Raw genomic sequence first — 26719 nt, 5'->3', positions numbered from 1 at the left:
TTCGGATGTTCGGTGCCATTTTGGACAGGGACGGATGGCATTTCGGATATCGCGTTTTGTTTTTTTTTTTGGTACCAATCGAGTGAGCAATTTTAAGGAAGAGAAAAAATGTCGGGAAAATAAGAACAGAACAGAACGTTTCAGATAGGACATTGTATTTGTGGCAAACGCTTTTTTTTTCAATCTTGCATCACTGTTTTGAACTAAGGACTATGAGTAACTCGCACAAATAACTGCTTTTTGTTTAACATTGTGAGCCAATATTCTCATCAAAAATTTACATTTACAATCATCAATATAGTTTGCTCGCTTTCGTAAAACAGAATTCTTCAAAATAAAAAGTGTCACAATGATCAAGAACAATATATTATATTTTTATTCCCATTACTAAACCTAGCCTCTCTGAGGTTATACAATCTAGAAGGTTGTTTGCACGATTGTCGTGCTATCCAATAGCAAAAACCAAAGAAAAATCTATTCACTTAGATAATAATTTGGAGATACGGTGAAACTTAACGCTTAAGTACGGTTAAAATAAATTAAAAATATTTTTATATTCAATGATATAATCACAGACTATCCCACCAAATATCCGTTATAACGTATTCTAATTGCCGTTCTCAGAACTTTGCTATTTTGATAGCTTTTTTTTTGTAAACGAGGTTTAAAGCAAAATATAAAACTACCTACAATATTGACTGTGATTTTTATTTGATTTCGCTAATAACATAACATCTAATTATGGAACTAAAATTAAATGGCCGGTTTCTAGATTTTTTTTGCGGTTCTTTTCGTTGCTTCCGATTTCTGATTCAAGTTGGCACACAATTTCTGATACTTATGTCAACAACGTCCCTTGGAATTTATTCTGTTTTTTTTTGGTTCTAATGTTTGCAATAGAACCATATTATACCTACTACAGATATTTGCAGGAAAAAAATAAAAAATATGTTTGGATTTTTAATCAATTGACTAACGATTTGATTAAATTCTGTAAAAACAGTAAACCTGTACTTACAGTATGACCCACAAATAAAATGCGAAAATTTTCAGGAGTCTGCTTTAGATTGTTTTTGATGATTTTTAAGGATATTTTTTGAGAGTTCATTGATTTCATCTGTCAACTGACGTAAACATAAAACCATGCAGTAGAACAGTCTACACCCAGGGATGGAAAACAGAATAAAAAAAAATCAAAAAATGCGCTCAAATGTCAAGTTGACCTTATTAAATCATCGACCAGTGAGCAGGTATCAAATTTTGTTTCATTAGAATGACCATTCATTTGCATTACAAGTTTCACAAAACTGGGCATGCCTCATCTAGCTTTCTGGTTTTTTTTGGTTCCGGCACAAATTTTTATCATAAACGATTACAAATCTTTTCAAAAAGTGCTCATTTTTTCTTGCCGAAAAGTAAAAAAATGCTGCAGCTAAATTTGTTTTGCCTGGAAAGGAGATAGTGACCAGTTTGTCTCTCGCTCAAAAATCTCCCAAGCAAATTGCGGCGGCTTTAGGATGCCATTTAACGACTGTTTACCACGTGACACGTTCTCTCCTGGGTAGATCATGTCCACGAAAGCTTGGTAGTGGTGGTAGTGGTAAGGTGGTAAAATTGGCCAAGACGAAAGTAAAGCGAAATTCAGTAAGATCCAGCCAGAGGCTGGCTAAGGAAGCGAATATCTCCACGAAGCGAATTTTTCCACGTAACGATTGGTGAAAGATGACTTAAATGCATCATCAAAGACAAGAGCAAAGCGCAATTTGATAATAGAACGAATTAACACCGAGGGTGTGCAATAGAGAGAGAATTCTTTGCCTTTGGAATGGTAATGATTAGAATTCCACAGCTGCTTCACAAATTGCAACAATTCGCACATTTTCTCTCTCTCTCTCTGAGCACTGGTTTCTCTCATTTTAACTAAAACCTTCTCATTATCCCTCACATATTGCTACAAATTGCCATAAAGGATGTTGTCCATGATGAAATTTCCACATTATGAAATTGCTCGGACTTTTTAACCGTTGGATAGAATTTAATGACAATTTGGGTGGATTTAGTTCATAGTGCATTGTTTACATCCTGCAAGTTTTAAAGTCCTGTAATCAAAACTCGCGGGAATAGAGTCGAAAGAACAGTTCGTATGTGATAAAATCTTGCGCATTCATCACGAGAACAAGGATCTCTCGCATCGTTCCATCGCTAAAACGTTGGGAATCGCGAATTCCACGCTGTCGCGAGTGATGAAGCGGTTCGAGGAACGATTGGCCACCAATCGGAAGCCCAGAAGTGAAGGAAAAAGTAATCCGTACAACACCAAAAATCACAACCGCGTAGTTGGGGCCTTCAAACCGAAACCCGAAAGCCTCCATTCGGGATGTGGCTAAGAAGCTGCACCTAAGCCGAAGTTTTGTCCAGAAGGCCAAAACTAAGGCTGGGCTTCGAACGTTCAAGGTACAAAAGGCCTCTAATCGCGACGAGAAGCAGAACAAGTCCGCCAAAACCCGTGCCAGGAAGTTGTACCTCAACATGCTTACGAAAGTTGAATGCTGCATCATAGACTACGAAACATTATGCGAAGGCCGACTTCAAATAGATCCCCGGCAACCAGTTTTTCACGGCCGAGGATAAGTTCAGCGTCCCGGAGCATGTCCGCACTCAGAAAATGTCCAAATTTGCGAATAAATTCCTGGTTTGGCAAGCCATCTGCAAGTGCGGGAAGCGGAGTGCACCATTCGTGATCCAGGACACTATGAACGGACAGTTGTACATGAAAGAGCGCCTCCGGAGCTGCTGAAGGCCCACAACGTCCCAACAAACTTCTGGCCGGATTTGGCCTCATGCCACTACTCCAAGGACGTGCTGAAGGGGTATGCGGACAATAAGGTCAATTTCGTGCCGACAATGTTCAACCCTCCCAACACTCCGGAGCACCGCCCCATCGAGAAGTACTGGGCGATTATGAAGCAGCACCTTCTTAAACGACCTAAGGTAGTGAAGCCAGCCGAGGAACTGAATAAAGTATGGGTTTACATGCAAAAAATGGTTGATTCACAGGTTGTGCAGAATCTTATGGCCGGGGTTAAGGCCAAGGTGTGGGCATTTGCGTATGGACTGTAAAAAAAATACGAGTAAAATAGTAAAATGAAGTTTATTAGTTATTATTTATTCCCTGAAAATTTGATGGCATTCGGATGAAAACTCGAATTTTGCGAATCAATTTTGTGTGTGGCAATTTCATCGTGGACACCCCTTTAATTTCAATCATTGGCTGCACTTGTGTGATCATTGACGTATATTCTCCCTTAATCTCATTCCCCCGGTTAAAGCACTGCGACTTGAGCGCCCTATGAAGAAGAAGCAGCTGATCGTTGTGTTCTCAGTAGAGAAACTTTTTTCGATTGGTCCTGTGTCCAATTCACGTACGAATCGATATATTATACCCCTGAAGGCCAAGGATGTTCAAGAGAAGTGAAATCCAAGCATCTCGCCGGAGTCATGGTACTTGGAACGGTTACTTCAAATGGATTGAAGATGTCTCCTGTTTTCATAAAAGCTGAAGTAAAAGTTAATACTGAAGTCTACATGGACATATTGAAGAATCAGGTGTATGCGAAGATTCGGGCAAACTTCGGTGAACCCGAGAATGTTGTTTTCCAACAAGATGGAGCCCATACCATATCTCGCCTTGAATCGGACCTGGCTGAAGGGGAATATGAAGTTTCGACCAAAGGATCTTTGGCCTGAGGCGAGGGTAACGAACGGCGAGGAGTTCAAGGCCGGTCAAGGATGGAATGGTTGCTCATTTTTGAACAATTGCCGAGCAGATCACTTGGAAGTGTTTCGATTCGACAGCTATTTTAACCTATTGAATCACAAACTTAAATTGTGAATCCTAACCAGTGGTTGTTTTTGCATGGGTGTTAGTTGATGAATGTTACCTCAATCAACGCTTTACTCGAAAGCAAACGTTGCTTTGAGGCAGCAAAAACGACAAAACCCACGAAGCAAAACCCCTCAACATGGTCCGTCTTCATGAAGCAATATGCATTCGAGGCATCGAATCCGAAGAACGATACAAATGGCACTCACTCATCTCCTGTTCCAAGCTTGAGGTAACCGAAATCAAAAAGCATAGCATACGCATACGCTTGTTTGTCCCTGGATCGAATGCCCTCTTTAGCTATTGCTATTATAGTCCTATTTGCCGCTGATAGTGTTCGTTATATTATGCTGTTTGTTTCACCAAGCTTTTCAGTTTTGGGACAATCAACCTTAAAAACAACCATGTGTGTCGACCGACTGCCCGTTTTCTGTTACGACAGTTTTTGAGGTTAATGTCCCGTCTCATCTGTACACGCTCAGCAAGTGTGCGTAAGAAATATCAAAAACAACTCTATTGCAAAGTAACCGCATACAGGCTGAACGTTTCTTCGTTTCTTTTTTTCTCCCTTCTTTGCGCCTTACGTTGCGCGAGTCTGTGCAATTCGATTAGTTCGGTTGTTGTGGTTCCCTCATCCAGCTTGGAGATGTTCTCCGCAACACCCGCTGTAGGTTTGAGTCATTCAAATTCAATAACGTAACTGAGCATGTGTGTCACGTCCTCTTCATGCATCGTGTAGCAACAAAATATTGAGAGCAAAACTCCTCAGATCGGCTTGTCACTAGTGATGTGACCTTTTGTTTGGTCATCACTCCACATGTTCACTCTAACATGGGTTGTGACAACTTGTGAGCCTACTTGATTGAATAATTCTACTAAATCAAAGAAATCGAAAGATTCCCTTCAATTTTCTTTTTTAAATAAGAATTAAAAGGAATCTTTCGATAGCTTTGATTCAGCAACAATTTCACTTTTTTACTTCAGCAATGGTACTTAATCAAGTTCCTTACTACCCATTTTCATCACATTCGAAAAAATCAGGCGAATCAGGCATATTTTCAAAAATCAGGGAAATTCAATGGCTTATCAGGTTGTCAGGCTGAGCCTCGAAAAATCAGGCAAATCTTGAAAAATCAGGCACATTGGCATCTCTGGCTCTCACACTTGCCGTCCGAGTCGCTAACACTCGTGTAGTGTAAACTCGGATAACGAGTGAAGCACGATCAGCAAAAGAGGATTACACTCGGAAGCCGAACTGAAAACAGTATTGTTTCCTCCCGGCTCTTTGTTGTTTGGAAGGAGATTGAGAGAGTCCGTTCGCAAGAGTAAACGAATAGTGTCTCTTGGAGAAGATGCTCCTCATGATGGAAGGTTTGAAAGAATGTAGGTATGTGTATCGTCTCCTGTCTGAGAAGGAAAGGGGTGATAATTTCGATCACTGGTTCTAACCGAAATTCCTATAGTGTTACAAGATCGTTAGTGCACCGACATTATTCAAGTTCAAATACTTGGATGGAGAGCCTCAGGTAGTTCTCCTCAATTTTATCGTTGACCCAAACCACCGTTCCCAATTCCAATCCTGAACATTAATAGGACCCCGATGTTCTGGTTTGATTTTTAAACAACCACGACACGAAAGCGCCGGTTAGCTAGTTCTTAAAATAGTGGTGGGCGAAAACTCAACTAATCTCATCATGCTAAGTCTAGGAGTTTTATCCTAGTCTTCTCGAACTTCCCTGCAACGTAGTATCTAAATTGCAGTTGTCCGATTTTTTTCCGGACCGGCCAAATGCGGGCAGTTTTATCTAAAAACCTGGCAAATCCGGGCATTTGATTTCAAAATGTTCAACCAAAAATCTGGGAAATATCCAGACAAATTTGATCAAAAACACAAAATTTTTCAGTACAAATAAAGAAGAAAACACTAGGATTTTTTTTTTCCATCAAACTTGACCAGCAGATTTTAATTCGTATATATTTTAGGCTTCCAAAACACAAGTCAGAATTTTTTGGATAAAACTTGCCATAGAAAATCCTTTTTGAACGTAAAAATTAAAAATTATAATGACTCAATTTGAGTTTTTTGTTACATTTTACAAATAAAGTGAATAATTGCCCCGGGCAAAATCCGGGTTTTTTCCAGTGAAATCCAGGTAACCGGGCCGAACCGGACTTTCCTAAAATTTTGTGTCAAATATCCAGGCAAGTCCGGGTAAATTTGGGCAATCTGGCAACCTTAATCTAGAGTGGTAAGCGTGCCGACACTACAGGGATTGATAGGGGTTCACTGCACTTCTACCGGTTGGCTAACAGCCAGTCTTACAGTTTCAATGTCAAAGGCTTATATTGCGAAGGTATGCTCCCGATTCCGATCACACCTGGAGAGTGTAGTTGAGAACGAAAATGAATACATCGAATTATTATTACTTAATATGTTTATCTACATGCTGAATGGATAAAAAAGTTTTAAAATCATGTCAACATCAAGAAATGTATTTTTGAACCTTCTTGACACTGATTTTCGCATTTTTATGGGTCATACTGTTAGTAGGTATTCAAATATTGCTAAAAAAAGGGTATATTTCAAGTTTTTCAACGAATAAAAATTGATAACAATTTTTTTTTAAAGATTATAAACATAATTTTAGACCCGAATGACCCGGGTGGTTAAAAGGTCTCTAATAAATTATAATAATAATAATAATAAACATAATTTTATTCGGTTTTGTGTCAACCAATAACCGGACCTCTGCTAAAGTTGATTGTCACACACAAATAATAGTTCAGCATATTGATTTTTTTTTTCAAATATTATTTCCACAAAAAAATGAATTAAACAGTTCTTGCATCAATCTTAGAAACATCACCGACATAAGTATCTTTAATAAAATTTAATGGCCTCTCAACTTAAAATAAAACCTTACAAAATAAATAGCCACGAATTTTCAAATATACAGAATAGATATATACATATTCGTGATAACAAATAATACTAACACAAAAAGGGGCACTAGGCTGACCGATAATAGGGCACGTTTTCGCCAAATTTTTACTCGCCCTTACACCTTAAGTTTGCTTGTTTAACCTACACAACGGATTCGGCGCACTGTTCGCAACTCAAGCTTTATTGAATCTAATTTTGGGCTGAAAATTGAACAACACAAGGAAAAAGGTAAACATAAACATACAAAAAAATGAACATATGGAAACAACAGTTTAGAAAAATAAAATAAAAATTATAAAAAAAAATAATAAACAATACATATCTAACCCTTAAAACCTTCAGTTAAACGCAATCACATAAAATGGTTATTAAGGTGAGCTAAGCCGTCGATCCCATCGTTGGCTTGTTGGACAAAATCCTATGTATGGATGTGATCGTTTGTGGTAGTTAGAATAATAACATTCAGTACGTATTTCATTATGTTCAATGAGGTTATATCAGGTGCACCCGAAAGTGTGTTTGCGTGTGTTTCATCCGTACCATTTACGAGTTAGGATTAAGGGTAGGTCGTGCATGCAAAAGGGTGAGTACAGATTAAGAAAACAGAACAAAACAAGAGAATATAATACATTAATAACATAGTATGTACTTCCGTTTTACCGTAACTGACTTTGGCTCGCTTTATCGTTCTGATAAAGAGTAAATTAACTATCAACCAGGGGATCTAGAATCCCGGTATCACCACCGACTGACTAGCAACGTCCGTTGAATACTTCCGTAAAACCGTAACACCCCGATGGGGATTAACAATAGCCCGCAGCCGCTCTAAAAATAACTCGCGTCTAAGACTAGTTAGTGTAATCCGCCCTAATATTTACGATCATGCGGTTATTATCATTCAGTTTTGTATAGATTTGTATACAGAAAAAAAGTACTACAATGTGAACTATTTAGTCTAAACTTCACGCGCGTATTAGTTAGTATTCAGTCCCGATTTTTATAGCTCGCAAGAATGGAATGGTCATCCGAGACAAGGCGTATACTTACACGGTTGATCGAATTGCGCCGTATGCTGCTGTCGCCCCGCGAAGTTCGATCGTCGTCGTCGATGCACAGATCCGAATCCGAATCTTCTCGCCTGGTGGGACCATCCTGTGTTTCGAGGGTTTCGCGCGTTTCGGGGAGGGGATGAAATCAAAACATCTTATTGGTATAGATAAAACAGCACTTCAGTTGAAAGACTTATAGGGGGGGAAGTAAGGCAGTGACGAACCTGTGTTAGCTGCTCGGTAGTCGTCAGGAGTCTCGCAATCGGACTCAGGCAAACCGGAAGCGTCTCCAGCAGGGTGGGTCTCGAGTGGGTCAGCAGTGGCTTCATGTACCTTGTTAATAAAGAAAGAAATACAATTTAAATTGAAGGAAAAATACTGTCCAATGGTTTGGTTTTTTTTCCATTAGATGAAAAAATTCAGGAAATTTTTTATACAGAGTTCCAACGTATGTTATGATAGTATGGTGAAAATGTCTTGTTGAGAGAGTTATTTAGCTTCACGAGCTTTACAGCTCGTTTGACAGGAAGAGAATTATTGAAAATCATAAATACTAACGTATCGTTACAAATTTTTAACGACAACTTGGCAATACCGACGTTCGTGCAGTTCAGATTCCACCGATTGTGATTGTTTCCTGTCACCGTCGCTTTAGACATTGTATAGAATATGTAAGGTAACTACCATTCCATCAATCAAACGCTTATTCTAAAGAGTTTTAAGCATGCTTCTAAGATGGAGAAGAAGGACAATAAACCGATGAGTGTGAGTGTAGCTTAGATTCTTAGGTTAGGGTCTAACACTTAAAAAAAAACGATTTTTTTATTTTTTTATTTTCTTATTGTAAAACATTTCAAGAATGTTGTGTCAAATTTTCAAGTCATGAAGCAAAATTGTAGAAATTATGGGCCTTTATCTCCTCCTATCTAATACTGCAAGCAAGAGCAGAAACTTCAAACGCGTTTTTCTCGAAAGCACATTTTCAAAGTACGTGCACATCGTCATTTGAAAACTACTTATCCGATTCTTTTCAAATTTGGAACATATTTTCTACATATAAAATACCAGACCCCAACGTTTTCCTTTTTTTTTTTTACTTTAGGGAGATTTTACAGATAAAAAATGGCGGATTTTTCGTGAAAAATCGTAGTTTTTACTTCAAACAGCCACAAAAATTTCATAAAATTTTTTTTAAGTTAAATAAAAACGTTGGGGTCCAGAAAAACATCAATTAAAAATATTGTGCTCTGATTTCTTGACTTCAGATGATTCTGTGCTGAGATACAGTGTCCACCGCAAATCCTGTTTTCTAAAAGGCATCCTCGAAAGTGCTCCGTCACCGGCTCATTTTTCAATATTTTTCTACGAAAATATTACTAAATGTTCTTTTAACAATGCTTTGTATAATGCACAAAATTTGAATACATTTGTTTGAACGATAGCTCTAGAAAAAAATCGTGAAAATGGTGTTTTTTTTACCCGCTAGACCCTAACCCCCCCCCCCCCCCCTAAATGAAAAATCCACCTCAGTGCAAATTTTCGTTCTCTAGAATTTATAAATTGATACAAAAATCTGGATGAGTTCAAACCAAAACGAAGCTTTTAAGACCCCAGGGTTTGAGAAATTTTAAAATGATCCCAAATAGACTCAGTCTAACTGAGCATGCTACACCAGGCTGACTTGGTACATGGTCAGCCAAGGCAGCCGTTCGCTCAGGATATGCGGAGCTAGAAAAGGCAGTTAACCGAGCTTGTTGACGAGACAAGACAACTTGGACAAACTCCCTAGCCGAAGAGCGAAAATGAGCCATCTCCACTGGAGATATTCGTTAATGTATGGCATTTCTCGCCATCTTAAGGAGTGTATTCGAAATGCAACATTTTGTTTTGTGAATAACTTTTGAATGCATGGATGAAAATTGATGAAATTTTCTGTGAATCTACCTAATTGTGTAATGTGTACATGTACAGGTGATTATCTGTCAGGTGGTTTTTGAGATATCGCCAAATGCTGAAGTTCATTGACAAAACTTTTTGAGCAGGATCGAGAAAAATCCAGAGAAGTCCCATTGGGAGATCCAAAACAGCTGGAAATAAACTTTTCGACCAAAGTTTACATGGTAAATTGTTTTAGAAGTCCCAGAGGATCCAATAGTGAGCTAAAGTTTGTGACTGGTTCAAATAGCTGACTAATAAACAGGCCTGACTTTATTTCTACAAGGTAGAAAAGCTGCCCACCGGTAGAATAAACAAAATACGGTGGTCAAATCGTCTGCAAAATATTTGGACTGCTAGTGGGGAAATATTTTGAAAAACTTCGTAATGGACAGCAAAACGAACGTACACCTTTACCTGACAGGCCTTACCTGACAGGTTTCCAACCAAAAACTTTTTGTTTACAAGTCAGGCCTGTATTTTCCTGAGATAAACAAAGAGACAAAATTGAAAAATTTAACGTCAACCATCTGTGGAAACTGCAAATCAGTCAGTGTTTCATAACGATTGACACGAATGGTTAAAAATACAAAGAAGACTGCCTCCAAATGCGACCGTTTTCTTTGCAAAGCACTTCAATAGATCCCACAAAAATTCATACTGCGTTTAAGTCGGATCTGGAATCGTTCCATCACGCAAAAACAGTGGTGGAGTGATAACAGTCAACTAGGTGGTTTTTGTGCCGAAGGAGGACAATCGGCTAAATTTCTTATAACTTCGACAAAATTCAAAATTTTGAGTTATTTTGAAGGTCAAGCAGAAACAGAAAACGTAATCAAAAAATGCCTTGATTTGAAAAAAGGATGGTTAACAGTATGCATTTTAGATGTCGCACGTGTTGTCCAAATATTAAAGTCGAAAAACTTCTTCATTGGACACTATCTCAAAAACCACTTGACAGAACATTACAAAAGTTTGCACATATAAACATTGAAATTCCAGGTAGCTTCGCTGAAATTTTCATCAATTTCCATCCATGCATTCAAAAGTTATTCACAAAACAGAGTGTTGCATTTTTTTTTCGAATACACTCCTTAGTAATACAAGGACTAATTCTAGGATTCAGCTGAAAGACCGAGTCGGTCATCTATTGACAGATCGAAAATTGCGGATTTTTCAGATCGATTCTTTAGCTATGAAAAAATCAATTAAATCAGTTAATTTTCGATCTTTTGAAGTTTATTTTTTACTTATTTCGAAGATTTTAAGATTTTCAAGAGTTTCAAGCAGAATTTTGATACCTGCCTCAACCTAAAGACTGCTGTTCATCATTGGTGCTACCATGCCACTAACAAAATCGAGACCGACTTTAAAGATTTCGTTTTTTACCTGATACCCTTGAGGAAAATTTGAACTTTTATCGAATGCTCAAGTAATCAAAAGTTCCATAGAACGGTCACTTGAACTTACCCAGCTTTGAATTAAGCATCAATATTCTATAAAAAAAATCTGCTCAAGATTCAAGTTCTTATCGAAACATTCGAGTTTCACTTTCGAAACTCGGTAGAAGGCTGTTCAGCTTTTAAATGAGACCACAACAAAAAGTATTTGTAAAAAAATACAGCGTTCATTGTTAAACTACATTTGAATTACATATTACATTTCTCAAATAAATATTTGTATATTGCTTCTACACTGAATAAAAATTTCACTTGAAAAGTTTGAATGCTTGAAGAATTGAGCTTGAGTCTTCCAGTTGATAGCTGAACACATTACCTTTGTACTATGACCTGTGACTGAAGTGAACTAACTTAAATTGATTGAATTGTTTTAATGAGATGTTACAATATTCAGACTTATACCTATCGCGATTATAGTTTGAACTTGAAAGCATATATGCTTATATTTATTCTTCTTTCGATATGTCAAATACAATAAACCATAGTCATGGAAAGTTAGATATTCTGATGTTGAATTTGTTTGTTATTGATCTTAAATTTGATCTTCAAATTTATGAGCTCTCCTGTCTTTTATCACTATTTTGACTGTGTTCGTACCCTTAAGCCAACTAAGACAGCCGTTCAGGAAGCACGCGGCGGTACAAAATGTAAGTGCAGAAGCTCAGTGATATTGTGATGGAGTATTGTGAAGAATTAATTTAAGTTTTTGTACTCTATTCAATATAATTTTCTAAGGGGAGGAGCTCTGGCAACATTTCCAAGTCCAAAACGTTTTCCTCGCGTTGGTGTCGAAAATTAACTAATTTCTAGTGAAATGTGTGCTATTAATTCTTTTAAAAGAGTTATTTGATCGCGCGGTAATTGATGGCCGTCGGAGAAAGTGAAATTTCTGGTGAAATGGCGTGATTTGGTGATTTTTCTGTGCGTGAAGTGTTGATTTTAATTTGGAAGAGGTGTCCATCTTGAAAATGGCATCGAAAATTCTGTTTTGGAGCTAGTGAGCTTTTGTTCTAAAAGCTTCTTTAAAACGTCAGCACAAAGCTCCAAATTGAAGTAACGAGTGTAACAGGCGTTACACTGAGTTGCATGGTAGTATTGAATGCAACATTGCACGTGACAGCACGGGTCAGTACGATGACAAGAGCTTATCCAATTGGATTTTCGACGGCTAATATGTGGCGACTGGAAGGTGGCACCGTGGATATAAAGAAGCTAAGTAGTGGGGTTTTTTCTCGCCAGAATATTATGTGTGTGTGTGTGTGTGTGTGTGTGTGTGTGTGTGTGTGTGTGTGTGTGGGGGGGGGGGGGGGAGGGGGGCGTATGTGTGGGTGTGTGTGTTAGCGTGGGGAAAATTGACGTGATCGGTTGGTTCGGTCGTCCGTGTTTATAAATAAAGTGTCGCGATAATCTTCGGTGAGTTGCACCGGTGCTAAGTACATTGATGCCCCGTTAGAACGTTTTGCTCTTCTCGTTGTAAGCGCGCGGAGAAATTCGGTGAGATGCAACGGTGCAAGGTGCATTGTACGTGTATGACAATGCCACGTTGGGACGTTTTGCTCGCGCGATAAAATTGTGCATTGTACGTGTATGACAATGCCACGTTAGGACGTTTTTGCTCTTCTAGTTTTAAGCGCGCGATAATCTTCGGTGAATTGCACCGGTGCTAAATGCATTGTACGTGTATGACAATGCCACGTTAGGACGTTTTGCTCTTCTCGTTATAAGTGCGTGGTAAAATTCGGAGAGTTGCACATGCGCCAAGTGCATTGTACGTGAATGACAGTGCCACGTTACGACGGTTGGCTCTTCTCGTTTCAACGGGCGATAAAATTCGGTGAGTTGCACATGTGCCAAGTGCATTGTACGTGTATCAGAATGCCACGTTAGGACGTTTTGCTCTTCTCGATTCAACGGGCGATAAAATTCGGTGAGTTGCACATGTGCCAAGTGCATTGTACGTGTATGAGAATGCCACGTTAGGACGTATTTGCTCTAAATAAAAACGCGATGTACTCGATAGTGTGCGACGCGACGATCATTTTGCTTTGATCACATCCCTTCCCAAAGGGAATCCCGATCTTATTTACCTCCCCCACTAACAAACCACCCTTCCTGTGACGACCGTGGAGATTTAGAGGTGTATTCGGTCTCTAGTAGCAACGGAAGTCGAGCTAACAATCCTTCCCTTTCCCCGATGAACCGTAAGGACGTGGCCGGCGCCGTTATTGACCATAAAAGATAAGGAACCTTCGAAACGTGTACACAGAAAATGGTATGCTAATCCCAAGCCCCATTTAGTTGGATCTATGTACAATTTTGATGGTTCTTGTCAATCACGGAGTAGCAACTACTGAAATGTACGGTTGATCTAAGCTCAAGCTCAAGCTCAAGCTCTCCTGTCTTTTATCACTATTTTATTCAGCATAGAGCAGCCTTTGGGCAGCACTCTTCACAAAAATTTAAAGGATCGATCTGGCAGAGATGTCTAGCCCATAGGTCGGCAACCTGCGGCTCTTTTGATGTAAAGCTGCGGCTCTTCAGCTCACTGCACTAATATTGCATATATTTTTGAATAAAATATTTATAAATTCTTGCTAAAGCGATCATTGCGTCTTGTGACCTTGCACACAGATTTATTTAGGTCCAGAAGAGAATTCAAAAATTTCATCCGCTGTAGAAACAAGCAAAAAGAATCAAACTGCAAAATAACATTTTTTGAATAACTGTTGTTTTAAAGCAACAAAAACTAAAATCAGTATATTTATTTCAAAAGCGTATATATATGGTTTTGAGTGAATTAAACACAATAGTTTAGCTGTAGCTAACAGGAAAATCTAAGATTATCATTAACGAAAAAAGTACTTCTGAGACAGCTTTTGTTTTGAAATCAAACAATGTAATCCTCATCAAATTTTGAAAAATATTTACAACTTCAACGGGAAGAAACATACATTTTTTGGGAAACACCACCTCAATCCTATCTTATTTATTTGAATTGAAAACGATAATTATAATGTACAGTTGCGTTCAAAAAAGAATGAAATCGCGTAAAGCTACGCACCCACTTCCAAATTTGACAAGCTGCCATTTCTCTCTCGGTTGATATTTTTTCATGAAAATTCCACACAATCTAGTTCAACTATCCAACTAAGGGGGCATCCATAAATTACGTAACGCTCCTAGGGGGGAAGGGAGGGTGGGGGAGGTATGCTCATCGTTACGTAACGATTTTGTTCCTAAAAAAATTTCAGTTTAATTGCAGCTTTTTTGATATCATGCAATTTTTGCTGAATGATAAGCAAACCAAAATCAACTTAAAATTTGTTAGCTTAAACAAGATTGAAACTGATTTGTAACCATTCCTATTTAAAGATTCTAAGATAGACTAAACGTGTATTGGATATCAGTGAATTACCCGTTGGAAAACCAAATATAAGGTACATTTACTCCCAAGAACTCAATCCATCCTTGAGATGGAAATTTTACTATTTTTTCTCAATTGATTTTGATTATTCCGAGAATATTACCAAATGGAGTATATTTTGCATAACAAGTTATGTTGCTTGAACAAAATAAAGTAAACAAGGTAGATCACCAGTTAACAAGCACAGAGCAACTCGTAATAAGACAATTAATTTACTTTATCAGAGAGTTATCATCAATGAGTACTAAAGAAGCGATTTGGATGAATAACAATTCCGTTTTAAAGAACCTTAAAAAAATTATGATATATTTTTTTACCTTCGGAAATCAGTGTTTAAAATCATGGGAAGATGGGGGGGGGGGTTATTGTCAGCGTTACGTAATTTTCATAGGGGGGTAGTCGAAGCGTTACGATTTGTGACATACGGCGGGGAGGGGGTAAAAAAAGTGCATTTTTTGCGTTACGTAATTTATGGATGCCACCTAACACTCTACGAAATTTGAAGTCTTTACAATAACGGGAAACAGAGATAGAACTATTTCCGTAAAAAAGGGAAATTTGGAGTTGCTTCACTAAACTTGCTGTATCTTCGACAATTTTTATTGAAAATCCTTGAAATTTGGTCCAAAGATGTAAAAATGTTTGATCTAATACCAGGCCAAGTTTCGTCAAAATTGATGAACGTGATCAAAAATGGTGCCGGGTAGAAAATCAGGTTCATTATCGCCCAGCAGACGATTTCATTCTTTTTTGGACGAATGTTTGTATGGAAAACATCGTAATCCATGTATTCTTGGTTTTCCTTTAACAAAATAAAAAGTTTATCACAAAGAATGTTGTAAATTGATAGAAACTTCATTCGTGCTTTGTTTCGGAAGAGAAAAAGTTTCAACAGAGCTCGAAATAATAAGAACAGAGATTCAGAAATGACCTGCTACTGCTAATTATTCCGGTAAATAAATTTGATTTACAATTAAAGCGAGTATTCAATTCGCTCTTGTGTTTCAATACCAGCTCAGTTGGAACAATTTCTATTTCTAAACAAAGCAGGAATGAAGTTTCTATCAATTTACAACCTTCTTTGTAATAAATTTTGATTTTGTGAAAGGAAAAACCAAAAATACATGGATTACTATGTTTTCCATACAAACATCCGTCCAAAAAAGAATGAAATCGTCTGCTGGGTGATAAGGAACCTGATTTTCTACCCGGCACCATTTTTGATCACGTTCATCGATTTTGACGAAACTTGGCCTGGTATTAGATCAAACATTTTTACATCTTTGGACCAAATTTCAAGGATTTTCAATGAAAATTGTCGAAGAAACAGCAAGTTTAGTGAAGCAACTCCAAATTTCCCTTTTTTACGGAAATAGCTCTATCTTTGTTTCCCTTGATTGTAAAGACTTCAAATTTCGTAGAGTGTTAGTTGGATAGTTGAACTAGATTGTGTGAAATTTTCATGAAAAACTATCAACCGAGAGAGAAATGGCAGCTTGTCAAAGTTGGAAGTGGGAGCGCAGCTTCACGCGATTTCATTCTTTTTTGAACGCAACTGTATCTATTCGAATACTGATAACACGTATGAGCCGTTTCAAATAAAATAATTATTGAAAAAAATACAGATAAAGCATGGATCACTACAAATCTAGACGCACTGTTTATTATACCACAGCGCTCCTAGTTGTCGGATCTGGAATTTTTTGACAGTACTTTGTTGGGAAATGTTTCCTCTATCAGTGCTGAAAAATTCATTACGATTCGTTTTGTTCCAAAAAAGATCGAAGCCGCGAGACGAAAATTAATTTTGGACACTCAAGTCAAAAACACGACGTAGTCGGGTTCAAAAATCGCGAAATCGTTAAAAATGGTCAAATCAACCACTTATACCGTTCTCAAACGTTTCCGTGAGATGCATACTATCGATCGGCAGGTTCATACCAAGCGTCATAGTGGAATTAAGTATCGGAAACTGCATTTGAAGGCGTTGAGAACGATTAAGGCAAACACAGGGTAGTCGGACTACGACATCGCCAAGAAATTCAACGCCGACCGGTGCACCGTCAGAAGGATTCGTCTGCGCGAAGGAATAAGATCCTATCGGGCCAATAAGAAACCAAACCGGACATTGAAGCAGGATTTAGTAACCAAAGGACGTGCTCAGAAGTTATACAACAAGATTGCAACGAAGTTCGACGGATGCTTCCTCATGAATGACGAAACGTACGTAAAGATGGGTTTTGGGCAGCTTCCAGGCCAAAATTTTTATAAAGCCACTGCAGTGGTGCACTGCACTGGGTCGGAGTGATGTCCCCGGCAAGTTCGAATTCGTTTTTGCCGATAAGTTTGCAAGAAAGTGTTTGATCTGGCAAGGTATTTGCAGCTGCGGATGAAAAACCCCGGGTTTTGTGAAAAACAAGACCATGGACTCCGAAATATACAAGGAGGAGTGCATGAAAAACGTTTTTTTTCGTACATTAGATCTCACAAAGGACCAGTAAAGTTTTCGCCACATTTGGCAACCTGCCACTACAGCAAAGAGGTACTACAGTGGTATCGGGGCAACGGGGTAGATTTTGTCGAAAAGGACATCAACCCGCCCAACTGCCCTCAATTTCGCCCTATCGAAAAATTTTGGGCAATTGTCAAGCGGAAGACGAAGAAGAATGGTCTGACGACTCGGGATGCAACAGAGATGAAGAGATTGTGGAACAAAATGGCCGCTGAGGTCAGCGAATAGGGTGTCCAAATTATAATGAGTGGTACTCGACGGAAAGTTCGAAAATTCATCAAAATAACATCGGAATATTTTTTTAATTATTTTTCCTTTAAGGTGCAATAAAAACCCTACATTTTAAGTTCAAAACATTTTGATTTCGTTTACATAGCTCCGAGATAGACCCGTTTTAATGCGTCCAGATTTGTAGTGATCCATGCTTTATCCCAATAGCATTCAAGATTGCTTGGTTTGAACCTGGCTTGCTCAGATTTAAAAAAAAAATTGGGAATGCCAGGTCCGACCCGGTTGCCGGATAACGCGGAAAAAGGCCCGGTTTCTTCCAGGATTATTCACAATTTTTACAAAATTCCAAATTTTTAACCTGTTTAAGCGAAATTAATACGGATGCAGTTTTTGAAATTGTGAGATAATTGTAAGCTTTGAACGCCGCCGATGTGCCTCGGTGAAAAATATTTTTAGTGTGTTCGTTTTTCAGCTTTTCACTTGCCTTTCATGCAAAATACCTAGATTTTGGCCGGATTCACCAGGATATTACCTGGATTAGAGTTTAAAATTTGCCAAGCCTGAAAACGTACAGAGAAAAAATCTGGAAAGCTTATTCAATAGATAACGGTTTGGAAAGTGAAAAAATGCATAAAATTTAAATACCAAATTCCAAAACTAAGAATTGGGAATTACAAATTAAAATTGGACAGCTTTTCAAATTCAAATCAGCTATGAGAATGACTGAGAATTTCAATTCTTAAAAAATATTTGAAAACTCAATTACAGGTAAAATACTTTTAATCGAAAAATAAATTAAATAAAAATAAACTAATAAAATTTCAAATGTGATGTCCGAAGCCAAGATCTATCAAGAGCTCACAAATTTTGAACAATGTTTCAGTAGCGGAAAAATTTTACTTATTTTTGATTAAGAGTTAGGTAATTACCGTTGATTTATTTTTATTATTTTTTGTTTCGGAACTTCAAAAGTGTCCTTGAACTAATCTTGCCAGTTAAAATTTACCGTCTCTTTATTATTTGCCGCAATTTTTCAATGAATTGAAATGAAGGCTAAAGAATCACATTATTACAGATTTATACTGGTGAAACCACCGATTTTTTCCAGAAATCTAAGCTTTAGTAAGCATTGATGAATTATCTTAAATATATTCAATTTCATTCTTCATTAATTGGACGCATAATGCTGAAAATATCACATTTGATATTAAATAAGATTTTTTAATTTTATAGTTGCCTAAAAGTATGAACACTCGTTGGAATAACAAATGTAGCCTGTTATCAGGAGTGTGATTTTGAAGATTTAAATTGTTGACTACATAACTTTCAGTTGAATTTAACCCCATCCTTCTGGATTATTGAAAGTATTAGCTAATTCTGGGAAATTGTCATGAGAAAACTTGAAAATTTTTAAAAAATTTAAATTTATTTCCCATTATTTTGTTATTTAAAAAGTTTTTCTTTGCCGAAGATATTATAGATCATGTTATTAAGTTCAACTCTTTCACTTTAATCTCATGCATGTACCTTTGTTAAATTTTATCGACCTGATATTTGCCAACTCATTAAAATTAATATAAAATCACGCCATGTTAGAAGAGATGACGATCCAGAAAAGAATCCATGTACTTTATGGTAATCAGAAATAGATCTAAAAAACTTTGCAAGCAAAAGTAACAAAAACTCTATATGATTTTAAAGTTAATTTCGTTAAACTTAAGTTCACTGAGCATAAATTTTCATAAATTTTGATTTTTTTTTTTATTAAAAACATAAACAAAAAATCTTCAATGTGGCTCTTTCTTACTCTGAAATTTTGAAAATTTTCTGTTTTTGGCTCTTCTGACTCAAAAGGTTTCCGATCACTGATCTGCTGATCCAATCCCGGTAACTGCTGGGGTTAGACAAAAGTTTATCATATCAACGGTATTTTCTCATCGTAATGGTTAAAATCTTGAATGGGTCGAGGATCCGATCATTGCCGTGCTAAACGAAAGTTGACCAGGATAATGGTATTATTTTGCTGGCCTATAGATATCAAGATAGGCAAAGCAAACTCGTCGATTTCTCCGAAAGCTCCAAAGCAACAGGTTTCAAAATCAATGTCGGCAAGAAGAAGTCGATGGATATCAACACAGAAAATCCTTCCAGACATAGGATTAGAAAAGCCCGATTTGCGTTTGCTAGTCTCCGAAACACCTGCCGGTGACGTCGGATCTCTTCACGAACGAAAATCCGAATCCTCAAATTAAATGTCGATTCCGCATTGTTGTACGGGTGCAAAACTTTGTGCGAATATGCGGTGACGACGCTAAAACTACAAGTATGTATTTGTGAATCGCTCGCGCGTACTACCATCAGCGCTTGGTGACCTGGCAAATGGATGTCAAATGTGGAATTACATCGCCGGTGTCATCAAAAGGCACTAGACATCGATATTGGGAACGTAAGTGAAGATGGATTGAACAATGGGCACAAACTGCGAAGAGATGAGAATGAGATTTGCTGAGAGGTGCTTCACAGGAATCCAGATGGGCATCGAAGAAGAGGAAGGTCCAGACTTGACATCGGTTTCAGTCGATTACGAGTGTAGAGAATTTCGGAACAAAGTGTTGCATTCTCGAAATCGAAGCAGAAAACATATCGATTTTCACAATGCGCTATCGGATTTCGGAGGTGCTGACCAACCATGCTTGTTGTTATACAACTTTAAAATTTCTAAATACAGCAATTTAACAAATTTTCAAGGTGATAGAAAATTTTAAGAGAAACATGAGGGTAAAAGAAATTGAAGGACATAAGCCGTAAATATCATGAATTTTTCGAGAAATATACTAAGGCTCACTGACTCGACTTGAACCCGCGATCTCCACAGATAGAAAATTTGATTTGAACACCTTGAAAATTTGATAATTTTCAGAAGACAGTATCATAATATTTGATTTAGCAATTTAATATCAAAATCTTACCTGGTATCGAAGTTGCCCCAAACTCGAGCCAGAACGGCTTTTTCGTTCCCTTTCCGGGATCCTCCGGGAGTGATGGCACCTTCGCTGTCCTGATGATCTAAGTCCTGGAGGGGGGGGCGTAAGAGAAAGAAATTAGTTTCACCGAATACAAACTTTTTGTTTAAGATACACGCAAAAACAAAAGTTAAAATAAAGATGTAATGGAGCATTAGCAATGATCATGAATGATAGTGAATGAAGAAATACTTGTTTTAAAGATTATTTAAAAGTGCGTTATCACACATCAATTAATTCGATAGACAACTAACAAATATTCCGCCTAGGTTGCAAATCGATAAGATTGTTAATACATGTTGACTGTGCTCTTTTGTAGAATAAATAAGTGAAGGGAGATAGTTTTAAGGTTGAATTTAAACATATTTAAAACAAACTTGCATTCAAAGACAATTCACGTAACCTTTATTGTCAACATTTCAAAGCTAAATGTTCGTGAAGTTTAAAAAGGAAATACTTATAACATTTTTCGCGTCTTTTTGATTGTTTCTGAGGTTGTTTGAGTTAAATGTTTGATTTCTCTCAGAATCATCTTTCACGTTAATGGTTAAGATGTTCAAAAATATTTATGAACATTCACATAAAAGTGAACTCAAGAACCTACGTTTCTATCTAACCCCGAAATGTATTGGAAGTTGAGGCCAATTTTCTTACCAGTGAACTAGTCCTCCGATTAACCTGAAGTTGACTAAGATTCAACCCGACTTCGACAGACTGCGGAAACCATGTAGGTAGTAGTTTGTACAATTTATCAGGTTCGAGAGATGGCAAGCGAAAAATTGAATTGTACAAAAGAAATTAAGCGATCAGTACCAGCGCCAGCAAAAGTTGTGTCCAGAAGAAAGGATTCATCATGTGAAGAAACAGGGGAACAGAGTAAGTAAGATCGATGGTTCAACTTGCCAATTACATAACAAATAGTGGTATTTTTTATATACAATAGATAGGAGAGACTATGGGAGGAAAGCAACCATGCAGTTAGTGATAGAAGTGTGAAGAGAAGAATAAAGTACGATGGAGATTCGACAATACAAGCTCGATAATTCTATAAGTAAACAGTATGGGGAAGAAAGTTCTGTTCTTTACCAGAAACTAAATTTGAACAAAAAAAATCAGACATACCCCTGTCGTATTCTCCATGGAATTGTAAACCTTAATGTGATTAGTAAAACGTTGCGGTTAAATAATTGGTGCCAGATGTGGAGAACAAACAAAAGAAAAGAAAGAGTTATTCACAAAAGATTGCAATTATTAATCGGTGAGTCATTCGAAATAAACCGGTGTGTCTGGTGATGAAACTGTGCAGCAAAGGATCGAATTATGGGGAATAGATAGCAACTTACACTTCGTACTCCTTGGTAGGGAAGAGCCTCCGTTTCGTCGTCGACGCCAACCCTGAAAGTCGGAAGTTTCATTAGCTAGATGATATAATTGTTTCCTAGAAGTTTCCTTATTTTTATGTCTAGACATATTACCTAGAACTTTAATTAACATGTTAAACAGCTTGTTATATCTTTTTCTAAATGTAGGTATATCTACATATATCATCAACTCTACACCTACAAATGTGTATATCTACAGGGCGAGTAACAATAACTACCAGTAAAGTATCACAAAAAAAACTTACGGTATATTCAGCCAGTTCAGCAAGAAGTTTGCCGCTCCACCCTGAATGATAACGGTGGCAATGACAATCAGTGACGTTGTCGTGAGCATGGCCTGGCGCGCCTCCGATACCGTGTTTCTGATTGCCAGAGCAAATGACATTGCTCCTCTGAGACCTTAAACGATGTTCGAAAGGTATTTAACAAATTTCTAAACAAACCTCAAGTCGTGAAGTGTACCTGCAAAGAACAGCATATGTTGGAAGTTCCAAGAAATTTTTGGTTTTCTAGCTATGTTGAGCAATGCCGATAACGGATAGATGTTAACGGCCCGTCCTATGGCTGCGCAAATCTGAAATAAAATTGTATTTCCAAGTTAAAGATTGAAGACATAAAATGTCAAACAAAAAAAACTTACGAAGCCAGTGAAAATGAACAGCGGATCGAAGTGATGTTTCGGAAAGGTGAACATGGACACGCCAATGTACGAGAAAATAAAGTTCTCGGCAAGGAAATTCAGCAGCTCAAAGATTTGCTTCGTACGCGTTCGCGAATCGTCCGACAAGTTGTTGTAGGTATAATGTGCCTGACAAATACCACAAAACAGTACAGCCACCACTCCTGAAATTTTAGGGAAAAAGATGTCATAGCTTTTATTTTTTTTCTGAATCAAACATTCTACTTACCAGTTAGTTCAGCGGCTTCTGCTATCAAAAAAGTACTGTATGACATCAGCACAAACAGGGCTGATTCGAGTAAAGGAAAATCACGAATATGCGTGAATTTGGTCATCAGTGCAGTGATGCATCCCATCGATGCTCCAATTATAAGCGAGAAGAAAAATACACTAAAGAAATCACCCAAAGATCTCAGGAAGGCATGTCCTTCGAAATCTCCCGAGCTTGAATAGTGTTCTCCATAGTTCTGAATAGCACTGTAAAAGGAATAAATAAATCGTTTTCCTCAAAATATAGAAAACACATCATAATTACCCGCTCAGCACCAGTGAAACCGCATCGTTGAGAACACTTTCGCCAAAGACAAGCGCGTAGAGATTAACGTCGACGTGCATATCGCTAAATATTGCTAATATTGTCAGTGGATCAGTCGGTGAGATTAACGCCCCAAAGTAGAGTGTATCCAAAAATGTGAAGCTGGCACTTAGCTTGGGCACCAGTTGCACGAACCCGTACATAAGGGCCCCAATGAGGAACGCCGACAGGGTCGTACCGATGATGGCAAACGTGAGAATGGCTCCGAGGTTACGGAAAAAATATTTCTGAAAAATAAATATTGTTCATTGCATCAGACACTTTTTGCAAGAATACAGAATTTCTTACCCTCTTCAAACAGTAACCTGCGTGGAAAATGATCGGCGGCAGGATGATGTTGAAGAAGATTTCGGGATCGAAAGTGGCCTTCAGGTCGATTTCGTTCTCTTCCAGCTTGGCAACTTCTCCCCGGAAGCTGTACGAGTAGGTTTTATTTTCTCGCACCGGGTTGGGCGAGACCGGAGATAACTTGCCCGGGAACGTTAGCCACAGGCTATCCGGTGGGAGGCTTTGGTTAAATTTGACTTCCGCCTCCGGTTCGACCGACACGTGGATGATGGGCGTCGTGGTTCCGGCATAACGGATAATGGCTCCGACGATCAGACCTATTAGATAAAAAGAAAAAAAGGCATATATAATCTGCATTTTATCGTTAAGTACAATTTGAGATACTCGAGCTAAATGTTGTGTAACAGTAGAATTTCCCAAAAAACATTCTTACCTGAAAACATGAATTTAGTAAATATCGAAATGCTTTGTGACACAGTACATTGTCAAGATGAACAAAAAAAAAGCTTATGCTGTGCCCAATCGAAATCACGTTACAAAAGTTTATCGCTTTAAAAGACATCTTATTTGAAAGACATTTGAAGGTATCATCAAGTGAATCGGTTTGTCTATAACAGATCATTCACCCTTTGTCTTAAAACTTTTGATTCATACGGGTGCTTCTGAACAACGACATTCATTTTAAAAGACGTTTGTCCATAGAGCGATTTGACGTAGAGCTCCATTTAAAATTCTTTTGAAAATGAACGTGAAAAATCCGTCAATAACTCAACAGCGCGACGAACTTGGTTTTGTTACGTGGTGTAATCGATGGAGAATGATTGCACGATAAAAATCCAACTGGTCATGTTGTTTGAAAACTCCTAGAACTGATTTTATTTAGACTCCCCTACCATGATGAAATTCCAAAACAAAAAAAAAATTATTGAAGCTTCAATCGTTTTCCACCTTTAATTATTGATTTTATTTCTTAAGATTTCAATTTTTTTAAAAACCTCACTGAAACCGGCTCTAATTCTGCGCATTTTCATCTTTCGCTAACGAGAAAACTTATTTAAAAATGTATAAAAACATTTATTAAAAGTCTTACCAAATGATAAAAAAAACGCAAAGTTTGGAACTAAACAGAATAGAAACCGGTTTGAGTAATTTATGTAAATGTTTCGAACAGAGACAAATTATAAAAATATACCTTTGTTATTTAATTTTTTTTTTTAATTGAGGTTATGAGTTATTTTCTATCGAAATTTAAAAAAAATGAATACAAATAATGATACAGCTCTCATTTTCCCATTCTTCGTTCTTGGCTCTTGTTGTTTTGAAAGTTGAAATATTCGATTGATTGAGATTGGGACTTGAAGTGTTAACACTAAATGCTAAATGCTAAAACCACAGAAACAGTAGTATGTATGCCGTGATCGAGCGAGACTCGATCTCTGACTTAGAAGACTTGAACGCTATCTTCTAGGCCAAGTATGTTCTATGAAAATAATAATCAAGCTAACAGAAATAAACTAAAATTAATGTTTGAAAAATCGCTTTGGTGAAAAATGAGATATCGCGATGCGAAGCCAAAACTGGACTTTTTTTTTTGTTGACACGGCCAGAGCTACGTGAGCCATCTCCCAACTCTGTCGTAGGGGAATCAAAACAAACACGGTGATTGGAAAGGCAACGTTTGACAAGTGGCGGTTAAACGAGGCGACGAAAAGGTTTAGAATAGATAAGTGAAATTAAGACAGAAACGTGGTCAGTCAGTGAGCTCGATAAGCCAGTTATTTAAAAGGAATTAGATAGGGAATCCAGAAGTAGAAGGTATGTTTCCCAAATTAAATAGAATTAAATTGAATTAAAAGAAACATGCGCTAAGAAATTGTATATGCTCTAACAGGTTGTATACCGCAAAGTTGTGGTGATAAAATTGAGGTTACCTCAGATACTCAATCGGAATCGTTAGGACGATCAACACCTCATCTGAACCTATCGAAATAGGATCGTAAGTTAGAGCCGGATTAGAATTGTTTCCTAGTTTGTAAAAGCCCCTTTTTTATCTAGGTATGAGAGGTACCTATTCATTCGAGTGCAGGACATCAAGTGCTCAACCGACTAAGTGCACGATTGATTATTAAATCAAAAGTAAGTGGCCTCAAAAGTTTCACCTTAAACTACCTAACACCTTACTTTAAAACGATTAGGTCAATATCTATACCCGGAATTGATAAAGGGTAAAACAAAGAAAGGGGAAAAAGGTTCATCTAGTACCGAGATCAGGATCAGGAGTTATTGAAATACTAAAAATTTGTAAGTCCTTCATTATATTTTTTTTAAGATCATATGTTTATAAAATGTTGAATATATTTCAGCTTGAGCTGTCTAAAACTGCTATAAGAAACAGTGTTTATAAAATAGATCCGAAGAGTTTACGTAACAAACTCAAGAAATTTTTATCGGATCAACCTCCAAAATGGAAGGTGCTAGTGGACAAGATTTCACCCTCACCCCTTGCGTGACTTGTGGTAGCGCCTCGACCCAAAACGAAGGTATGGTTTGCTGCAATGGATGCGAAGGATGGTTCCACTTTCGGTGTGTTGGGGTGACCGAATCTGTCAAGCGACAAAAGAAGTGGTTCTGCCCAGCTGAATTGTGCCAACAGATGTATTCTAAACTGTTGAGAAAACAGGAATCAGCATCGGCAGCCCGTAAAGCAGCGTCTGCGAAAAAGGTGGAAGGATCTGAAAAGTCCAATGTTGGATCCGAACAACAATCTAGTTCCTCCGACGAAGGTAAACGGAAGTCCCAGACGGAAGAACAGAAGGAGAGAACCAAAAAGCAGGAGGAAGATCGGATCCTAGAAATGGAACGGCAGGATTATGAAATTGCATTCAAGGCTCGGCAATACGCCATTGAGGCGGAACTCCGAGAAAGGGAACGTGAACTAGAAAGAAAAATGTTGGAAAAAGTTTTACTAGACAAAAAAACGGATGTTGAACGTTTACGGAAAATGCGCAGTTCCTTTCAAGAGCAAATGGATGCTGTCGATGAAGAACTCGCTCAATTAACGATCGAAGCTAAACAAACTACACCCACAAACCAACGGAGTAAGAAAACTTCTACGCCGTTGTCTAGAAATGACAGCCTGGCAACGATAAAATCGGTAATCTCACCACCTAGGAAGATTCACACTCATGAACCTGACACCACTAGTGAATCTGATAGTGGTGCCTCGGATGAATTGTCGACAACCAGCGAGTCTGATGCCGAGAGTGACAACGTAGCTTCAACAAGTACATCACATCTTTGTAGACCAACCAGAG

At 37.8% G+C, this 26719-nt stretch overlaps 1 protein-coding gene across 16 annotated transcripts in view; it reads right to left on the bottom strand.

Annotated features, from left to right (window-relative positions):
- The window catches only part of LOC129742161 (sodium/hydrogen exchanger 7), a 301385-nt gene that overhangs the window by 215478 nt on the left and 59188 nt on the right, over positions 1 to 26719 (bottom strand). For 6 of the 16 annotated variants that reach the window (XR_008736517.1, XR_008736518.1, XM_055734003.1 and 3 more), the window contains exons 2-11: positions 23406 to 23722; positions 23058 to 23344; positions 22752 to 22999; positions 22484 to 22686; positions 22306 to 22417; positions 22089 to 22242; positions 21805 to 21856; positions 21584 to 21613; positions 21116 to 21175; positions 20408 to 20511 (exon numbers count right to left, since the gene is read on the bottom strand). Coding sequence is in view for 14 of the 16 variants with exons in the window: in XM_055734003.1 (XP_055589978.1) it covers positions 20408 to 20511; positions 21116 to 21175; positions 21584 to 21613; positions 21805 to 21856; positions 22089 to 22242; positions 22306 to 22417; positions 22484 to 22686; positions 22752 to 22999; positions 23058 to 23344; positions 23406 to 23722 (1567 nt within the window). In the remaining 2 variants the exon portion in view is untranslated. Of the gene's footprint in view, positions 1 to 138; positions 7246 to 7874; positions 8031 to 8100; positions 8210 to 20407; positions 20512 to 21115; positions 21176 to 21583; positions 21614 to 21804; positions 21857 to 22088; positions 22243 to 22305; positions 22418 to 22483; positions 22687 to 22751; positions 23000 to 23057; positions 23345 to 23405; positions 23723 to 26719 lie in introns of those variants that run through there. The other 10 variants (XM_055734006.1, XM_055734005.1, XM_055734011.1 and 7 more) reach the window with 10 other exon arrangements.

Source organism: Uranotaenia lowii, chromosome 2 (genome assembly GCF_029784155.1).
Source record: "Uranotaenia lowii strain MFRU-FL chromosome 2, ASM2978415v1, whole genome shotgun sequence".
Taxonomy (NCBI): domain Eukaryota; kingdom Metazoa; phylum Arthropoda; class Insecta; order Diptera; family Culicidae; genus Uranotaenia; species Uranotaenia lowii.
The sequence above is the reverse complement of the archived record's forward strand: the minus strand, read 5'-3'. Positions and strand labels throughout refer to the sequence as shown.